This window comes from Rhea pennata, chromosome 13 (assembly GCF_028389875.1).
Source record: "Rhea pennata isolate bPtePen1 chromosome 13, bPtePen1.pri, whole genome shotgun sequence".
Lineage (NCBI taxonomy): Eukaryota > Metazoa > Chordata > Aves > Rheiformes > Rheidae > Rhea > Rhea pennata.
This window is the reverse complement of record NC_084675.1, coordinates 3,861,427-3,882,647: the sequence shown is the minus strand read 5'-3', so window position 1 is coordinate 3,882,647 and position 21,221 is coordinate 3,861,427. Positions and strand designations below refer to the sequence as shown.

Here is a 21,221-nt window from a genome sequence, read left to right as displayed (position 1 = left end):
GCAAACCATCTTCCACGTAGGTCTGCAGGCACCAGTGGCGACTGAGTGACTGGACCTCCAGGAGCCTGGAATTGCCATTCTCCCTCCGTGTCCTGTCCCAGAAATCACCCCAGTCTGGAGATAAAAGGCCCAACAGGGTTGTTGCTGCAGTCGTGGGAGTGTGCAACAGCCCTTGGGGAGCAACAGCTCTCAGACAGGGCTGTCCGAGAGGAACAGCTAAGGAGGAGGCCACTGCAGGGGAGGGCGAGGAGATCCACGCACTCAGCACGGCTTCATCTCTTTCTCCCTCCTGCACATTTCCACCAGCCTCTCCCTCCATCCGGGTTCCCAGCGCGATATTCTCCTTGCCTGACCGCAGCCTAAAGGAGGAGCGACTCCTCCACTGTTTACCGTGTCCTGCATCCTGCCCCTTCGCAGAACGCGTGCTGCGCTCGGGCGGCGCAATCTGTCGGGGAGCGCGGCACAGAAAAGGCAAACAATGTTTAAATCACTGCTGGAGGTCTCCAGCTGCTGCCGGTAGCAAAGGCCATTCCTCCCTCTCCTCTCTGCTGGGTCCAGGAAGAAATGCTGTATTGCCATGCTCAGGTGTTTGAGGTTATGAGTTAAATCCAAAACCAATCATGAGCTTAACTAAAAAGCCTACTTTTTTAATATATATTAAGACAACTATTGGAAAATTGTTTCTATCTGCTGCTTCTTAAGCCTGCTGGCTTATGTTTTAAAGCCTTTTGTCTGTTAACAGAAGGGCTAAAAAGTCCTTTTTTATTTCCTTAAGCAAATAGTCTGTCTAGTATCCAGTCTTGAGGGGCTGGGGCTTTAAGAGAGAACAAAAATGAAAAAAAATGTAGCAAATATCGTGTAGCTTGCAGTAAAATCACAAGACTTGGCAAGGACAGGGATGAGACACCCAGAGCTGAGCACACCCTCTGGTAGGAAGGCAGATCTCCCAGGCCCTCTGGAGAGCCTCCGCAGGCCCGTCAGTGGGTGGTTAAAGCTCCTGTCTCAGCTCCTAGTTTGACAATTGTGGGGATCAATATTCCCCTACGCACCAGGGCACAATAAATACGCTCCTATTTAAGAGATGCCAAAGGACGCAGCGGTGTGAACAGTGAGGGCTAAAGGGAACCGAGCTAACTCTTAGCCCCCAGGTGGGTGGGAAGAAGAAGATGTTGGAAGCTGGTTCGAGGTTCACCTCCATGCGAGGAGAGTCCCAGCGCTCTGCCAAGCCATTCGTGCTAAAATCAGGATTTGACTCGTGGAGCCCTAGGCAGTGATCATTTCACAGCCTAATTGATGTAATAGCTCTAATTATCCCTGAAGCAAACACCACTTTGTTTCTCACTTATCCAGGTCAAGTTCTGAGCCAATATTCAACCTGCACCTATTGATTTCCTACTACTTTCTAGGTGAGAAAGAAGGAAATACGGGGCTTCCTTCTTGATGTAGTAAGCAGGGCTGGAGACAATTCTAGAGACATCAGGCTAGTCTTTTGCCTTCCCTGCTTGAATGATGAGGATTTTGCAAACCCCTTCCCTCAATCAGCCCAAAAGGGCAAATTCCTAAGTGGAGCTAAGGGAAAGCTCCAACAGATGCGCAAGCAGCTGCTCAGCTCCTATGTCACCATCTCATGCCACATCTCAGCGTGACTGTGGCCAGACGGCACCCATGCCTTCACCCCAGGAGTAGATGAAGACATTAAGGGTGTCCTCAGTGCAACCAAAGCAGCCGACGGCTGCCAAACGGCTCCCCTATGTGCCGTTCTGCTGGACTGATGGTGCACTAGCCAAGTGGCCCAGATACACTTTAGGCATACTTTGGACCTTTTCCTTGCATTTTCTTTCTTTCTTTTTTATTTCTTTTTTTTGGACCCTGCAACACATCCAGCTAGTGCTACAATTAGATCAGTTCAGTCATCTGTATCTTTTACATAGACTCTCTATTAGAAACAATAACACTGAAACCATCTATAAAGTTGGTCCCATCATTTTTGCAAATCCACTTCTTGCCTCTAGACTGCCAGTGCAACACTGCAATGCAAACCCACAACTCCTATTTTGCCAGCCCCCGTCAGAAAACCCTGCAATTTCCTGCATGTCTTTGCAAATCCTGGCACCCTGCGATCCATGCTGTGCCTGGGTAACTCTGCCCAGCCTTTTGTGGACAGGCACAAGCTCACTTCAAGCTGCTGGCAAAGGCCTCTGAGCAGGGCTTGTTAGTTCAGTCACAGCAGCACAGTTTGGGGCGGAAGAAGGCGGGAGCACAGGCAGGGTGAAGATGGGTCCTGCTGCCAAAGTCCTCACAGCTTCCCCACTGCCGATATTTTGATTGCATGCAAAGCGCCTGAGTGCTCAGGGAAAGCACCTCCTCTGAGGTCCTGGAGACCTCTTCTGGGGCTAGATTTGTTGAGAAAAAAAGGGAGAATTGCTTCTGAGCTGGGTGTTAGACAGAACTTTCTCCGTGCTGTTGGGAGGGAAGGAATGAAGAGATACAAGGGAAAAGAAACCAGGCACGAACCGCACTATGGAGCCAAGCCAAGGAAATGTCAGTTCAGATTTTGGCATTTGGTCCAAGCCTCCCTCTTGCTGGGGATTCGTGATGCACTTTGCATCGCTGTAACCCTTTCCCTGCTGGGCTACACTGTCACCCAGGTATTGAACAGTAGGTTCTTTGGGAGGACCAGTTTTGAAAAGAAATTCAGCGCTCCAAAATTGCAAGCCCAGGCCACAAAACATTCCAGGAGCAACTGCTGTAGCTCTGAGACACCAATGGCACTTTTCATAGCACAGATCAGCATTTCCCACTCCCTCAGTATTGCTCTTGGTATTTTACAGTAACATAAGAACCATTCCCAAATCCCCATTCACAAAAGTACAAACAATTCCACCCTACCGAGTAGACTCAATATCAAATTTAAGCCTTTTCACTTAAACAACTCCAGAGTCTTGCAATCCACAACATTAGAAGCACTGAACTGGGAAGCCAGATCTTCAACAGGTAGGAATAGGAGCAAGTCCCCAGGACCTTGAGGCTGACACAGCTGTTGAGAGTTAGAACTGGTAATGGAGTCCAGGTAAAAATCTTTGTTCAAATTAAACTAAAGTTGGTAGCAGCAACTTTGCATTAAAAAAATCCCTAGCGGAGTATCTTACTGAGCAAAAACACGTAAACAAAAAAATGACACAAATAACAAGAAATAAGTTACAAATAGACTCATCAAAAGAATAACAAGTCCCAGGAGTGACCCAGAAGACCTTTCAGCACTGTACTGCCCCAGACGAGGGCAACCTGGGCATGCCTCCGGGCAGCCTCCTGGCAAGCTTCTTCCTTATCTGACCAATCTCTTTCCACCTACTACTATTCTCTAGGCAGAACTGGGTGGATTTTCCACCTGCTAGTGCTTTCCAGTATCAGCTGAATTGGTTGCTTCCTTTGAACTTCGCTCTGCGGGTGGGGAGATGAGCCTCAGCCGTACTGTGGCTATTCAGATTGCTATGGGCGACTTCAGAATATTTGCTTAAAATAGTTGATAGTAAATAGAAAATGCACAGAGGTTGCCCATATGACTTATTTATTTTAGCAAAGGCTTCTCTGACTTTCTGTGCTTGATGACCGGCACACACCTGAAAGATCTTTCCAACTTGCACCTTGAGGGCTGCCCCCTCCCCTAAGCGCAGCAACACAGAGCTGGGACCATTTCCAGCTGCCCTAGCTGGGCTCCATGCCCACAGACATCCACCAGAGCACCTGAAACAGCTGCCCAAAGCTCTGCCTCTTCCTTGTTTGGTCCAGTCATCCCATCCTTTATCATCCTTTACTTCCAGAATAAATGTACCATGGGAAAGGCTGTAGGTTTTGCTTTGACCCTACTGACTCTGCTTGATGCAATGCTCCTTTGTGTCGGTGTGACAAGAACTTTTCATGTAGGGCTGACCAAGGCATCTCCATCTCAAAGTCCTGCCCTAGGCACTAGCACCAGAAGTTCCAGTGCAAGAGCTGGCCTGGCCCTCAAACTGCTCCCTGCAGAGCAGCCTGAAGTGGTGCTTCCTGTCTTGCCATGCCTGCAGGGAGCAAGTGGGCTTTCTCCACGGCAGGGGAAAGCTCCTCTGTGAACATGTAGCGCACGTCAGCAGGGAGAACCTGAATAAAAATTGGATGGAATCCAGTATTTGCCTTTAAACATACTACCTTACATCGCCTGCCATGTGTTCCCATAACAACAGGAGCACATTACACACCTCTGCAGTGACGACTGCAATCCCCCAGCTGCTCCCTTCGTGCCACGCTCCTCCAGCTGGGCCCTGCAGTGTAGCATGTTGCACTGGCTCACAGTCTACATGCACCACACCTGGACACCATCCGGCATGTGGAAGGTGATCTTGGGGAACGTTAGCTGCCTACTCCCCCATCTCCCTCCTCCACACTACTCCTTCCACTCTGTTTTCCCACCTATTCATGCCTTAATTCTCATAAATACAAATCTCAGCCCTAAGACGGGTCTTACTCCTCAGCAATGAGCAGTGAATGCACAAAGGAGACCCAACATGAACAATGTATCAGTGTGCAAAGCCTAGCATGGGTAACAGTACAGAGACGTGGATAAGAACAGACCCAAACCCATCCTGCAGCATTCCCTCTATGGGCAGAAGAGAGGTATTACTGAGATTCGGGGGTTATTTTTGTTTTCACTTGCCAATGAGAGCAAAAAATGCTCTTTATTTTGAGCAGCTTCAAACATCAATTGGATATGGCTGATCCTTCCATCAGCTGGTGCAGCGCCACCAGATGAATAAATTGTGCATGCATCTGTAATTACTGCTTAGCTTGTGCTTAAATGCAGTGTCATTGATCTGCAGAACATATCAAAATCCACATAGAAACACATGAAATTATATTGGGTGGAGCAAAGTATATGACAGCATCCATTTTCAGCCTTCTTCATTTACCAGGAAAAATTATATTATCTCTATTCAAATTCTTGAGTTAACTTTAAATTTAATCATCAACTAACACAATTTTATGGGCTGCTCTTTATGTAAGACAATATGTTTCTTCCTTGCAAAAGAAAAGAAATTTCTACTAGCTCTACAGTACCTGCCCCTACTTGGGCAAACCCCTAATAAAGCAGTGAAGAATATTGCTTCAAGGTTGTAAAACTTAATGCAGAAAGATGGTCTTGTGGATAAAGCTCCTCACTATGATTTAGGAAACCCAAATTGACTTCCAAGTTCTGCTACAGACTTCCTGTCTTGTCCTCAGGCAAGCAGTCTTTTCTTTTAATACTTACATTCCTCATGAATGAAGTGTGATTAACAATGTTTCCCTACTCCATTGGGAGGCTGGGGGTACAAATCAATCACCCAGAAGTCAGGTAGTATAGCAGCAGCGACTGCAGCAGCGCAGGGCTAGGCAAGCAACATGTTTGTGCTAACCAGCCATCTGTCCTAGATGCTCTCCTTCCATTCTGCAGCCAAGAGGAAGCTCACCAAAAGCTTTTTACTGGCAATAAAGTCCACATTATCTGGAAGGATTCCTGATATTTTCCAGTCCTAACACCACTTCGGGCCAGCTCCATTCTCCCACTGGAAATGAAGTACTCCTGGGTCAGTTTAAACTTATCTCCACCAAGCAGGTGCAGACTCTTGGTTAGCCTGCCGGGGTTACTGTGGCACATCGGCCTGCAGGTCGCTCCCAAGAGACATGAGCACGGGCAGCTCCACGGGAAGACAGTAGAGACTGTGCCAAATTTTATCATTATAAAGCCTGTTTCTGGCGGGGACGTGTCCCCAGGGCATGTAGAAAAGTCTTTGCACAGCCTCAAGTACTGAGACAGTAGTTGTCCTTAGCCCCTACAGAAGGACATGCATGGGAAGTGTTGTCCTCTGATCTCCCACAAACCCACACCAGCTCTGGGGCCCGGCGGGCCCACACTGAGTATTACAGGCTGATGTTGTTAGGTGCATAACATTGATGCATCTTAAACTAGGGCATGGAGCTTTGTAAGTCAATGGATTACTAGTTCATAATTCCCGATATGTTGCTTTGGGGGGATTAACAGCAAAAACATGAAGGGGAAAACTTTTCTACTAACCAACTGCTTGGGCAATCTAAATTGCCATACACAATTTGATGGCATTTTAGTTCCCTCATTCAACGGCATCTGGAAGAAGGCATTATCTTATTATTATTATTATATTATATCACTATTATTATTAACAGACGGTACTTACCAGTGGAGGATTCCCCTCCCTGAGGGATAGCGTAGAGACACAGGACTCTCCTGTCTTAAGCAGCTCTTTGGAAACACTGTGAACATAGTAACTAGGCAACTGCAGGAGAAACCCGAACTCGTATTAGGTGGGTTGCAGAAGCCTCATCTTTCAGGGCTTTTTAAGTGGCAACAGGTGGCTACAATTAGCCACAGATCACTCTGTGGTTGCTCGTGCCACAAGAACTTGACGGAAGGAAAGGAGACGTTTGTGGTCAGCAGTCATCCAAAACATCTAGCTAGCCCAGCCTGGCCTAGGTGACAGCTGGGGAGGAGAAACTTTTTTGCTGAGAATTTTCCCTTACGTATCTCTGCTTTTGGATCTGGCCTGGACTGAAACCAAAATGCTGCAATATCGCAAGGAAAGCCATTCTCAGAGGATTCTCAGCGCGGCAGCAACTGGGAAGTAGCAGAAAGTCTATTTGCATAGCACAGATTTATAGACCCAGGAGATCCACCTATGTCTGGGTTAACTAAGACATTTTTAGTGTGCAGCCAAGGGTGAGCTTTTTAGGTTTTGTTTTTCCTAGCACTGAGTCACATCTGTTCATGGCAGAGTTAGGAGACAACATAGGTCTGAAATTTGCTGATTTCCATGCCTACAGTCTCTGGCATGGATGCATAGATGGGGTTCGAGAAAGGAAATCCCTATAGCTTGCTAACAGGCCAGGAAAATGGACAAAGGGCATATTCAGTAACATAATTCCCATTATATCACCAGCAAGCCATCTGCCTCAGCAACTCTGCGAGTAAACGTATAAAAGAGGCCCCTGACTGAAGTCAGCTTCAGAGAGAGAAACCCACCCCACTCCTCATAATTATCTGTTGCCCAGCTATGGGCACCCTCTATCTGCTTGATGGGAGAGCTCAGATCTCATTAACTAATGCTTTCCTTTGTAGTGTTAGATCTAAATCACCCCACCAGTGCTATTCCTGCCACGGATAGCGACACATAGCACTACAAAAATAATACAGCTGCATACCTAGTTTTTTCTTTCTGTTTAAAAAAAGATGTTAATGCTACTTTCCTTCCTGCCACAAGCATTTAAATATGTCCTGGGCCTCCCTTCACACCCTGATGAATATCTCTGGCCAATGACTGCTCAAAAGGTTGAAGTCTGCAGAATTGGCTTCATCTGTGGTCGTGGCTGTTGCTCTCCAGGGTTGGAGAATTTGGCTTGCAAGATTGCCTTGGGCCAAATCAAATAAGCTGCTGTTCATTGTAGCTAACTGTGGCTAGCAAGCCCTTGTAACCTGGTCAGCTTGTTCATTCAGGGGACTCCATCTGCTGCAAGATGGGTTGGTTTGTCTCTCTCCTGTGTTTGGGCTGAGCAGCTTCTTTGGGTGATGGCAGCACTGATGTGGGTGAATCAGCTGCCTGTCGCAATCATGCCAGGAGGCCTGTTGCAGCACAGAGGCACCCAATCCCCCACCAGGGCTCCTTACAAGCCCTTCATTATCCCAAACTCCTTCTGACTTATTTTTAGCCTTCCTCTTCCTTTTTTTCAAGATAGAAAGCCACGAGCCATCAGCAGGTTTGTAATCGCAGTCACTGGAGTGTGTTTGTGAAAGAAAGCATCAAAGCCATGGCTTACTCTGTTGCTTAAAGGTTTAGAGAGAGATCCTGCTCACTTCCAGGGTGCTGGGTCCCACCGTGCTTCATCCCTACTCTAGCTCAGCTATATTCCTTCGGAGCTGAGCATAAGAAATAAGTAAATGCCTACATAAAGCAACAGCTAGAGTGGAGCTGTTGAGCCATCAGCAATTTTGGCTGGAGTTTGCGTCGGGTTTGCATCTGTCCTGGCATGGAAAGGCACTTGCGTGCAGGGCCACAGGAGGAGAAAAGGCTCCCAAAGAACTTGCAGAGCTTTAGCTCTGTGTCATTCTGGTGTGCTCGGATTTATGGAGCACTGCTGGAAAGATCCACTCACCCCCATAAAAATTCTTAATTTACTGAAAACAAATGCGAGTGTGTTCTGCGGTCAGCAGCTCTGCATTAAACAACAATTTAAATCACAGAGGCATTATATAAACTGTATCGCTGACTCGAGTAAGCTCCTAAAAAGGATTGCACGACCACTAACAGACTGGTCAGATCTACTGACCGTGCAGTAACCACGAGCGGGGCCACAGGCACGCCACCAGCTTCTCAAAGTAACCGGGTATGAAGTGGCCGTAAAGCAGATAGCAACACGCAGAACAAAGCAGTTCTAGCTCCCTCCTTTCTCCATCTCCGACAGGATTTAGGAAAACTGGAGAACTCCTTCTGATATGGTCAAAGACTCAGAGGAGCTTCCATAGAGAAAGGTTTCAGGAGAAGAGGCATCTCCCAGTTGGAGCAGAGATGCTCAACAGGGGGTAGGTAGAGGCCTTCAGAACAACATGTGGTGAATGGGGAAGAAAATAACTGTTCCCATACAATAATTAACTAGGTTAAATTCTGACATGGAGTTTAAAACAAAAAAGAGGCAGTTTTTACACATACACACACACACACACACACACACACACACACACACAGTAGTTAAGCTTTCTTGCTGCAGACGTAACTGTTAGTTGACATATGCTCAAAAAGTGCCCAGACAAACTTATGGAAGAAAAACCCGTGAAGGTTAAAAAATATAAAGATTAGAGCCCATCAACACGCTATGCTAAAAATTAGTCCAGATCTAACTGAACCTTGGAAAACTGCAACTCTAACTAGGACAGCTGAACTACAAAGCTGCTTTTGTTCATCCTTACCTACAATTCCCCCTGCCTATCCGTACTGCTGGTGCCGACACTGCCCAAGCTGACCTTCACGCGCGAGGTCTGTCCAGCCTGCTGCGTGACTCCCCTTCTCCTTTGGCCCGGACGCCTCCGTGCATTCACAGCCAGCAGGACGCGAACACGCAGCCCGGGCCCCACACCAGCAGCAGGCTCCCACCCTTCGGTGCAGGTAAGAAGTGCATCAGTGTGGCATCCCTTCTGTCCAGATTTGGCACCACGCTGTCACAGCAGAGAACGTCGTCCTTGTTTCCCAGGAGGGCACAGTGAGAGCCCAGACCATCCAGCAGAGTTCACCAGGGAAAATAACTCTGGTCGATTGGACTGTGCTCGCTGTCGCTGCTGCTTTTAGCTCTAGCAGCCAGAGAACAGCCAAACTCCCATTCTCCAGTGGTCGGGATGTTTTTCATTTCTCTCTCTCCAGCGGCTTAATGCTGAGAAAATTGCTTGGACTTTTCCATGCTAAAAACAGTGTCGGTTTACACAACTGTTGGATTTTACGGAGGGGAGACGGGGAGAGGGGGACAGCGGCTGTTATAATGGATCCACGCCAGCGTCTCATCTTGTCAGGCGTGAGGTGAGGATTTAGCATCGGGAGCCACAGCAGGATGACAAAACCTGCCCAGTTGTTTCATGGGATTCCCATAGAGGTGAGGCTGGTGGAGCAGGGAATGCAACCAGGAGCGCATAGCAGCTTGCCTAAGGTCAAGAAGAAAAGTCCCAAGCCCTCCTTCCTCTGAACTAGGCTCAGAAAATGCCAGCTAATCCTCTCTTCCTCTTAACTGAATTATTTAACCTCTACAGTTTTTCCTTCCTGCCTGTGCTAACTCACCTGGAAGCGCGCGATGAGCAGCATTTAACACTTTCTAGGATTCATTACGAGGATAGAGAGTCTCTGTGCACGTGTGTGTGCGGGCAGCATTTCCTACGCAGAGCTATTGATTTCGGAAGGGACACAATACGACTGCTTGGCTACGTTTCAAGCATTTCATAACTGGTGATTATTTAAGACGTGTGTTATATCACAGCTGTGCGTGCTGGATGAGAGCTGTGCTCTGATAGTGGGCTGGTTTTCCCCTTGCCCGAAAATAATATAGCAGATATGGCTGGGAACGGTGTCTGCAGGGAAAACGATGTTGTGCCACAACCTCTGGGTGTTTGCCCAGAACTGGCTGCCTGGAGTAGCCACGCTGAGAGCTGTATGACACCTTTTGGAAGCAGCACCCGCACATTTTTTCTCTTCTGGTGGAAGATACTATAAGAGTTTACTGTATGTTTTTATAGAGTCACTACTGACACTCTTTTGGCCCAATGCTTTTCATCTGATTCCCCACTCTACAGTATTGAATGTAGCTATCTGTTCCTCAGTGAAGGAGAGGAAGTAGGTGGGTACAAGCTAATATCGGATGCAAACAACAGACATTAAAAGTGCCCGTTTCTGCCACAAGCTATAAGGAGCATAGTACAACCAGCTTGTCTGGAGACACCTGCCCATACGCATCTAAAGCTAGGTGAGATGAATCCTGCTCACGACAACCTTGTTTAAAAAGTCAGCCTTTGCCAGCAGTCACCATGACGCAATTTTGGAGATAACCATCAAGCATCTCTGTATATAGAGTAGAAAATAACCCAGCGGTGACTCAACTGTTTCTGTTGACAAATGATGATCTACTTTTTCAATCAAACATAACACAAGCCAAAAAAACAAATGCCAGAGTATTCCACACAGGGCCCTTTTCACGGAGGAGACACAGGCTGAGGCCAAGGCTGACAGCCAAAGGAACATCTTGGAAGATGCCACTGTGTCCTGGCTTGCTCTGTCACACCTTTATTTGTGACTCTAGACCAAGGCACGTGGCTGTGGTTATCGGTGCACTGTGGCTTACTGCACCCGGAGGACGTGAGCTCAGGCTCGCACTGCGTTAGCACGGCAGCGCAGTGCAGAGTGTGGGAGCTCAGGTTGCTGGAGTGCCTGGGGCACAGCAAGCTGATGCTGCTTGCAAAAGGATGGCAAAGATGTCACCTTAGAGGCAAAAAAACTGAAAAACCCAGAGATTTAACCATTTCACTGCCATTAACATCAACACTTGTGAGTACATCTGTGTAAGCCAAGCTGCAGGCATCCTGATTTGACTGCAGCCCTAAAGCCAGATATCTCCACTACACTGTTTCATCCATGATAGTTGCCAATGGAGCCTTTGGCAAAGATGGCACAAACCTGGCAGAAGTTTCCCATGTGCTTTGGGAAGGGGTCCCCCTCCCTGCATCGCACGTAGTACTGGCCACCATCATGCAGGTGACCACCAGCCTGTTCCTATACGATAATTCATACAACAGTCCTTTTCCCGCCATGTATCTGGCATCAACAGTACTGCTCTCACATGGTGTTGAAAACAGCAGATGAAGGCGTAAAAGACTATATTTACTCCCTATTTTGGATGTTACTGTGTGAAGATACTGAGTATCAAGTAGTCCTTACAGAGCATCTGCATTTTGTAGCCTCAGTTCAGTCTGCTCCGCTCTCTACATTCAGGAAATGCCACTTCTCATGCGTTTTGCTTTTAGCAGCATAATATAGTTGGGTTTCACCTCTCTGAGCCTGATAAACTGAATGACTCAGAAACCTGCAATCTGCTTCAAAACAAAGCATTTAAGATAAAAGATAGAAGCAGTAATGGAGCTGCTCAACTCAGGAGTATAAATGCTAGAGGGTTACTCATGTACTCGAAAACCTCTAACCTTTCTTCAGCTTTTTTTTTATTATTATTATTTTAACCCCTGCAAGCGCTGGGCAGCCCTGCTGCAAATAAGAGCTGATGTGTCAATTCAGATATGCATCCGCTCCAGTCTGCAAAACCCTGGAGCCTATAAAGTAGAAGGAGCTCTGGTGCCAGCATAGCGCGACGAGAATGACGTAGAGCGGGGAGAGCTGAGCGCTTACTCCACATCCTCCAAAGTGCTTTTATTTCTGCTAGTTAAACAGACGCTGACTTCTGAAGGGATTATGTGTCATCAGGACTGTTGGCTGCGACAGCTAATTATCTCCAGCAACAGTTTGGCCTTTAGATTCGCAGTTCAAAGTGTTTATCAGGAGTGCTGTAATCCAATGCCTTGCGCAGCGCTTTCTCCCCACCCCAACTTCCTTCATCCCAAATAAACAGTACCCCAGACGCAGCACGGCCTCTCCCCCGGCCCTGCCGGAAGCCGGCACGTGGGTGTATGCATCCCGCAGTGTGGCAGAGATCCTTGCAGCAGGTCTTTGCAACCAGCCTGGGCAGGGAGCGCCAGCTCCCGTCTGACACCTTAGGGGTACTTCCAGCAGGGCCCGAGGAGAACAGCGAGAAGCTAAAATCAGCCCCGAATTTCAACAACAGCCTGCCTGAGGCGCACAGCTTCCCGTTTCGGCAGCTGGACACGAGCGTGACAGCCGCACAGTGGCCCGCTTCTCCTGCTGAGGTCTACAAGAGCCATTAAACTTGGTATTCTGGGTCCTGCTTGGCTGCGACAATGTCCGGTGGAAAAAAATCTGCTGCAGCCTGAGACAGGAGAAATTCCAGGCCAGAGCAGCTGAAAGAGTAAGCAGTTCTGGGATGCAGCCCCCAAGACAGCACTGAAACTATTATATAGGCTGAAGGATGATGCCTCATTAAGACCACCAGGCCAGACAAAATACAGAGCCTGGTGACAGATAATATATTGAAAAACACCTGAAGGATGGCAGAAAGGATTAGAAAAGCTGTAAATGAGTAAAAGGAGAGGAGTTAACCAAAATGGCCCAGGGTGGGTGAGGAAGCACTAGGATCTGAGCTGAGCCCCAGGCTGGCCAGACGGAGCCACGGCCGCCGGGGTGCAGTAGCATGGGAGTGACTCCGACCTACCAGACCCTCGCAGAGCTCAGCTCACCTAAGGCCGGGGACGTTGAGGTTTTCTCTCTGCTGGCACGGCCCAGGGCACCTGTTAAACACGGGGAAGCAGTGCCCGCACAGCCACGGGCATAGCTGCTCCATGCCCCGATAGGTGTTAAGAGGCTGTAATCCAGCTGGGCTCCCCGCAGCCCAGTTTCCTGTGGAGACAGCCCAAACTGGGACTGGAAGCTTGATTAGAGACAAGCGGTTGGATGGGATGGATCCTGCTCCACTCCTCCCCCTCTACTGCTATGTTCCTGCCCCCTCTAGAGGCTGGCAAGCTGCAGGGTCTCCCACAAACTGGAGGCTGGAGAGACTGGAGCGGATGGGGTAGATCTAGGCACCTTTTGCTGCATCATGCCCTCAACAAGCACTGGAGCAGATGCAAAGCTTTCGGCAAGGATGGAATAACATAGGGCGCAGATTTGCTGCGACGCAGCCGAAGGGAGCCCTGCGTGGAGGAGCTACACGCTGCCCACGCGCCCCCGGACACGCTGGCTGCGACCCACAGCCGTGCGCGTCGCTAGCAAGAGCCCGAACCACCTGCAGGCCCAGAGCATGGCGCGGGGTTTAAAGGACGCTTCCGTTCACAACCAAATCCCTGCACTTCGAAGAGCGTAATTACTCTAACGAACTCTTCCCTCATTGGGCTGCCACTGCGCCGCTGAGTCCTTTGGCTGGTTTACCGGACATTTGCAGCACTCCCAGAATTAAGAGCATCTCAAGGGCAAGAATAATTAGCAAAAACATTGAAACATAGGAAAATACAGAAAATGAACATGGAGGAATAGGTAAAGGTCTCCAGGGTACTGCCAAGATGTGCATGAGGAAAAGAAGCTTCCTCTGCCTCTTAAACATCTGCTTTTTACTGTCACCTTGAAGGATGCAAGATCTTGTTCCTCAGGACACAGGAAAGCCTGGGTATCTGAGCAAAGATGCTGCAGAGCCATTTCGGTCTGTGGGGACATGGGAGGAAATGCAGCTGTCTCCTGAACAACAGAAGTTGACCACTAGTTGTGAATAGATGAGTGATCGTGGCTGCAGCCATCACGGCGAAGGATCTTATTTCAAAGATTAGCCAGTGAAGCCCCATTCATGTATCCATGGCCCATCATAAAGCTATTGAGGGAGCATCTGTCATAAAGCCATGATGTTTTTAAATGCTTGAAGAAGGGCACGGCAAAAATAAGTCTACTTAGCTCACATGCATTTCTTTGAGTGATGTGATTCTTGCAATTCTTCAGTAAAAACAAAAAATGAAATGATGAGTGGCCAAAATATGTGACCTGAGCAGGCTGAGGTTTGTTTTTCATCTTAGCGTAGAGTTTGTCTGCTGTTTTTTCCAAGGTAGTGGAGTAGGCACGAAAGCCTGGAGGATTGAGTGCCCTGGGGTGGCAGGGACTGCACAGCTCCAGCGCACGAGGCTCTGTCTGCTCACGAGCTCTGGGCTGAAGCACCCCCCCAGGATGCAAACGGAAAGCTTTCCTCTGCTTTCTGCTGCAGCAGGAAAAACATGGTCATCAGCAGTACAGGGCGTTGCAGAGCAACGTTGCAGAGCTCTGCCTTTGCCGGTAGGGCTGGGGACCTGGCCCAAACGTGCTGATGGCACTCCCGAGCTTGCGGAGGGACGCGCGGAGGGTCAGGGTGGGTGACGTGCCAAAGCCCTGTGAGCTCTCCACGGCGTGAGCGGCAGGCCGTATTTCAGGCCAAGTGGGGTGTGCTTTGGCAAGGCAAATAGGGAAGCATACTCACTACCAAGTCAGTGTGACTAGTTTACTCATCAGCACCAAACCCACACTCTAAGTTAAAAAAAAAAAAAAAAAAAAAAAAAAAAAAAAAAAAAAGATTACATTTAGAATAAACTGAAAGAGAAAGCCAAGCTAAACCTCATGGCTGTTTTATGTGAATGATCCCAACTCATACTTTGTTCCACTCACTAACAAACTTGCACTCATTTGGGTTAACAATGTCTTTTCTTTACATACAACAACATGACTTCTCTTAGTATCATTTATTTTCTGCAAGCTACATTGGGCAAAGCTGCCAGGTATCCCACTAATGCTTTAATGGGTAGCGTCCCCTCCTGCCCCCATCCTGTAATCTCCTGCCCAAGTGTCTCTTCGGGCAACATCCCAGGCCGCGGGAAGCACAGAAATCCAAAGGACAAGACCACTGGTCACACACAGATCTACTTCGTAATATTCACTACATCGAATATATCTCACATGGAGTAGATTGATGCTCCTGGAGCTGGAAGTATACGTTTAGGCCTTGTTTCCCAGCACTGCACACCATACCTCCTTTGAGAGGAACTGTAATGTCTGCGTGCAGCCCATGGGTGGTGGAAAAGACTTTGCTGTGTGGCACAACTTTGTGTTTATAATTCATATTAAATTGTAATCAAAATTAAATTCCTCTTTTCTCTATATTTTATATTTAGTTGGGCTGAGTTATTTTGAAAATTTGTTCTTAATGTGGATGAAAAAAATGCATTGTGGTAATATATATGCAAGAGTAGGGTTCCTCTACCTAAAGATTTCACACCAGAGCATGCAACTTCATACCCAAAGCTCCAGTCTATGGAGGAGTTGCCTATAGTCATAGATTTTAAGCCTAAAATAGAATAAAGTTAAATGTTTCAGAAGTATCAAAGCATTTTAGAAAGCTAAATCTTTATTTCCTGCAAAAAACACCTGATTTAAACTCCCATATTACAACCACTGATCAACATCTAATCTGGCTCCCGGATTTTGTCCAGGAATTGTACCTCCTGCGATCACAGACCTGTGTGCAGTTTTGGACTGAAACTATGACTCACTTGGACAGATTGAGCTCACCTAATTTGAGCTGAAAGCACGGCATCTCAACTGAGCCAGTCGCCCATACTCCCCCCACCGTCATCTCCCAAGGGTGACTCAACCTGCTGTTCCAGGAACGAGGACCTATATGCTGCAGTCTCTTATCTGGAAAGGCTGCGAGGTTTTAAATAAGCCCTTACAGAAAAGCAGGGGTGTATACAGCATCTCGCACAACCAACTGACAGGGACCTTAGTTCTTTCAGGGAATAAAAATAGTAAGAAATATTAAAACTAGGTATTTTCACAGATAGGCATCAGGACTCACAATACAGGAACACTTCATTTCCTGCTTTCAGTTCACTGTCAGATTTTGTACTTAGGTTAGTGGGGTTCGTTAAGGTTTCTTTTTTCCCAGAACAGGATTTTTTTTTCCTTAACCACAGTACATTGAGCCATGACAAATGAGATTGAAAATGATTAATAGGAAGCTGAGGGATTCATCTGAGATTGACAAAGATTAATGTGTGTCTTATTCTTATCTGTCGTCTTTTTGTTTTCTCTTTTCTCTTCCTCTTAGCTACCTAGACAGCTTAGATCGAATCGGAGCTGCAGACTACCAGCCCACGGAGCAGGATATCCTTCGAACCAGGGTCAAAACAACTGGCATCGTAGAAACCCATTTCACATTCAAAAACCTCCACTTCAGGTTAGTCTAAAAGGGCATGCCGTGGTAAGTTTTCAGAGCACATATTTGTCACAGTGTTTCCCCATAATTCACAACGGAGAAATCATTAAACTGCTGTTTAACTTATTGATGGCTTCCACTGCCGAGGATGCTGCATTTCTGGGGGTCAACAATATGAAATGTTTTGCAATCCTATCCTGAAAATAACCATATCTAACAAGTCTATGAAGTCCTTCAACCTCCCTATACTTTCTTCTAAGCCAAAGGACACCTTCTTGTTTGGAGAGCCAGTATGGGATTGGTCCCAAGTCTGATGAAGCTTCGGAAGTATAAAAATACTTCGCCAAACTTTTTCTCCAAAATGAGTCAGTCTTGTAGTTAACTCGATATATCAACACTCATGAAGTCAGCCAGCAGAGAGAAGACAGGATGGAGACAGAAAGCCGCATATACAGTAGTTAGAGTATGTAAACCTGAAGAAAGCACAGGCTCAACCTCCCCAGGTCCTTGGGCACACGTTGGCACTGCCAAGGCTCTCCCATGAATACACGTCTCCGGTTGTTGCTGTTCCTCTCCTCCTCGGGCTCCAGACCTTGGAGGAGGAGGCTGAGCCAGTGGTTAAAGATCTGTTGCTCCATGTTTGGAGCCTTCCGAGGAAAGTTTCCTCTTTCCCTACGAAGGGAGAGCACTGATGGCTCCTCTCCTGTGTCCTAGGCTCTTTGATGTCGGAGGCCAGCGGTCAGAGCGCAAAAAGTGGATTCACTGCTTTGAGGACGTCACGGCGATCATTTTCTGTGTCGCGCTGAGTGGCTACGACCAGGTGCTCCATGAAGACGAAACCACGGTGAGTGTCAGCCGGGTCTTGGAGGCCTCGACACTTCTTTGTGGGATACGGCATAGCCAGCAACTGCTCGGAGATCCTCTTAGGCTCGCTGTGGTACTAGAGCGATGCGTGTTTGTCAATCCATCCCCCCTTGACTCTGAAATCCTGGGGGATTTGTCCTCCTCCATATCTTCAAAATCAAGTCCTGCACTCCCAGGTAACGATTCCTTGCACTGATAAAGGTACAGTGGTTTGGGTTTTTTTTTTCCCTTTCTAGCTGACCTGCACATTTTCAAAGGGTGTTAAAGGGACTCTCTATCCAAAAAGAGAGCAGATATGGATAGGTGGGCTTTTAAAACAAATTTAAGGAAACTGTCATACCATGGTGCAGAGAGGTATGGGAAGGCCACGTGTTCCTGAGTCAGGCTCAAGCTAGGAGTATAACCTATTTCTTCAGGCAAAAGAAATTCATTTTCATGTGTGGTACTGGAACCATTTGATTCCTTAGGTAATTTGCTCTGGAAGAGCTTTTATAACTTCCTACTGTGACATTAGGCTCAAAATACCATCTGGAAATAAAGTTAGTGGGGACCTGTGCACTCCCTCATATTAGAGGGAGTGCAATTAATGCAAACAAATTAAATACACAGAAAAGATGCAAGAAAACTCACTGCTGTGTTTTCCCCATTATGTGTCATTCAGTGTGATGGGAATGTGGACTTTGGGGAAGATGGGCTAACAACAACTCAGGCCAGCACCCAGTTGCATTTGTCTAGCAGAAAGGAATCAAAAGCCATTCTCAGACTTCAATAATTGTTTCATTTGTGCCCAATATATGATAACATGAAGGGCTTGCTCCTTGCTTGAAGAGGTTCCTACCCTTATTCTGCTGCCTATAAAGATGTTAGATTTGCAGAAAGCTGTTGATGAGGAAGGAATCGAGGGAATGTTTGCTATTAGTTGTCAGTTGTCTCCTCCCAGAGAGACTGGTGGGGCTGCGGTTTCTTGCCTCTCCCAGCCAAGGTTTCTGAGCTCTGCTGAACTGTTTGATGAAGTCACCTGTTTAGGTCATACTGATGCCAGAATTCAGAATATTCTTAATATGCCTCCAAGTAGCTAAAAAGAGTAACTGAGACACCCGACGCCCTCTCATCTTTCTTTATTTATCTATAATCCTCAATTTTCAGTTCCCTAGCCCTCATCTGTTCAAGGATGTTCAATATTGTAGGATTCACTGGGGAGGAACCAGAATCTCCTGATGTGACTTGAAAAACCCAGCCATTAACTCAATGTGGTACATCTCTGCATCTGGGTAGGGAAAAAATACCCAGGACATACAGAGGAATATGTAGGGAGTGCACGGACCCAGGGGGCTGTGAGTGAAGCACAGTCCAGGGGTCTGAGCAGAGAACAAGGCACTGTTTACATATAACTCAAGCTGTGACACTCACCCAAATCATGAAACCATGAAGTCCATCATCCAGTACCACGCTAACAGCCAGAGCCACACTGCTAACAGGGAGCCGGTTCAGACTGCTCCCTGAAATGCCCTGCTACAGAAACTCAGCTTTGTGTAACTCTGTCTTTGTTTTTGCATCAGGAAAGCAGGCTTTGCCCGTACTTATCTGGCGCAGCACTGACATTTGATTGCTATTTCAATCCCTTTTCACAATGCATTTCTGGGGATGCTGAGCAACAGGAGGGCAGAGGCAGATGCTGTTCATTTACACATTCCATCATCACTTGGGGAGAGGAGAGGATTCGGCGCAAACACCGCCAGGCCTGCAGGACGCCCCCGCCTAACCCGAATAAACAGCCCTGAGCGAGGCCAGTGCAAATAAGAAAAATGACAGTGTCGAAGCTTGTCTGCTCTATAATATCCACCACACAAATGGCAGGTGGAAAACACAGCGCCCACAGACTCTCAGTCCTCTGCCAACTTAACCCCTTATCGCTCAGCATCCTCCCCGATAATATGGTTCCTTTCCAAAGAACTAGCAGTAAAAGCAACATCTCTTTAGTCAGCTGATTTGCCGTCTGTGTGTATCAGTCACATCTGCTGGCTTTAATGACGTAAATCAGCTTTTATTGCTTCTCACTTATAAAGCACAAAGACGAGGCAGCTAAGAGAGTAAGCTAGATTCTGCTCTTCTATCTTCATTTTCTATAGAAATGCTTACTACGTTCCAGCTTTATTAAGCCACTGAAGGTTTGGGGGCTGCACAGATGTCTCTGTGGGTATGAAAAGACTTGTAGAGCCTTTATCACTGGCACAGACCCACAAGATGGAAAGAGCCTCACTATGTGCCAGATTCCCAAGAAACGCTTGCAAAGCTAGTGTTTAGAGAGAACAGCTTTCCTCCGTGACTTCAGCGCCCTGTTGACAATAATCACAGGATTTCACAATGGCATTTGATGCTTCTCTAAGTCAAACTGCACTCAAGAAGGATGAAACTGCAGTTCAAATACAATCAGCCTTTAATACAGAGCAAGGGCTCGCCTTGCTAAGCTCAGGTTAACGCCAGGGCATTAGGAGCAGTATAGCTGCAAGGTCAGCCTGCCACACTGAGATAAGCTCACCAGCCAGCTCCATGCCCCATTCCTTCCCAAACAGGAATAAGCAAAGAGCTGGTTAAACAAGGCTGGGTGAAACAAACAGTGATCTACCCCTTCCCTGAGAATAAAGCACAACTGCAAGCTCATAAAGCTTTTTCTTAGTGTATTGCAATATTTTAAAAAACTCGGCACCCATCCTCCTGCAGAATCCAAGAGGAAGAAATATAGAGAGAAACTCAAGCCATGCCTTCAGCCTTCCCACTGCTGCCAGATACAGCACGCAGCTAGAGCTCACAAGGCAAAATTACACACCCTGCCCACCTCATGCAACACATAAGCTGCTGTCTCCAAGTTATGATGGGTTGTGCAGATGACATGATGATCCCTGGGCATCTAGCTTTGCCTAGTCCATCCCAAGGACTCGCAGGGCACCCTGCCGTGCAGCACCGCAGAGTGTTTGCACATGGTGGAAATGTCCTGCTTTAACAGACCAAACAACTCAATAGATGTTTTTGCATAATGAGGCTAACTGTCTTACTGTGGCAGTTTTGTGACTTATCTTTATGTTTCATAAGATGAGGTTATAGGAGGAAAATCGAAGACATTTTCAGAGCTATAATCGGGGGGAGAAAAGGATATCAATCATTGCTCAGTAAAACTGGAAAAGAGATGACCAAAGGCAGATTCGTGTTGTTCCTTCTAAATGTTTTAAAGACCGCAATGGCATGGGAGCTGTCACGGGAACTCAGATTGTCCTCTTTGTTTTTTCCTCACAAGTGCAAAGGAGCCAGGCCAAGAGAGGCAGATATTCATGATGCATTTTGCTGCCTCTGAAACTAAGATATTTAGGTCATCCATGGCTAGCCAAGATATGGAGGTATTGTTCATGCCCTTATTCTCGAATGTGTAGTAGGCGGAAGGCATTGTACTGTTGATTCTTGATGTGCATTAGTGTTGGACCCGTTAGTTCATATTTCATTGCATGACCTGGTTAGCGTGCTCTCTCTGATATCACTGGGCAATAAAAATTAAATTACAGCACTCAGAAATTTCCATAAGAGTGACAAATAAAATGAAAGCAGCTTTGGCATCTTGGGAAATATAACTAGAGGGAGAATAAGGACTTTCTGTGGTTACAATAATAGTCCGTATCCTTATAGTTTATATGACAATTCTCATTTAATTACCAAAGAAAACAAAAAAGATTGCATCAATTGTATGTTGAAGAAATAACCATGTCTCATCATGTGCTCTGGTGAAAAAAGAAGATAGTTTTTATGAGAGTATTATTGCCTGGGCAGAATCTTGGCTGCAGCATCTGTTCTCCCTTGTGCTCAGTAGAAAGCTGTTTGCCCCTCACATCAAAGTGACGCAAGCATATTTTTGCCATGACATCTGAATTCAGCTATAAGCAATTCTGTGC

At 47.0% G+C, this 21,221-nt stretch overlaps 1 protein-coding gene across 2 annotated transcripts in view; it reads left to right on the top strand.

The window, feature by feature from the left end:
* The window catches only part of GNAO1 (G protein subunit alpha o1), a 157,749-nt gene that overhangs the window by 113,406 nt on the left and 23,122 nt on the right, over positions 1–21,221 (top strand). For both annotated transcript variants that reach the window (XM_062586821.1, XM_062586820.1), the window contains exons 5-6: positions 16,312–16,440; positions 17,134–17,263. In XM_062586821.1, coding sequence (XP_062442805.1) covers positions 16,312–16,440; positions 17,134–17,263 — 259 coding nt within the window. The remainder of the gene's footprint in view (positions 1–16,311; positions 16,441–17,133; positions 17,264–21,221) is intronic.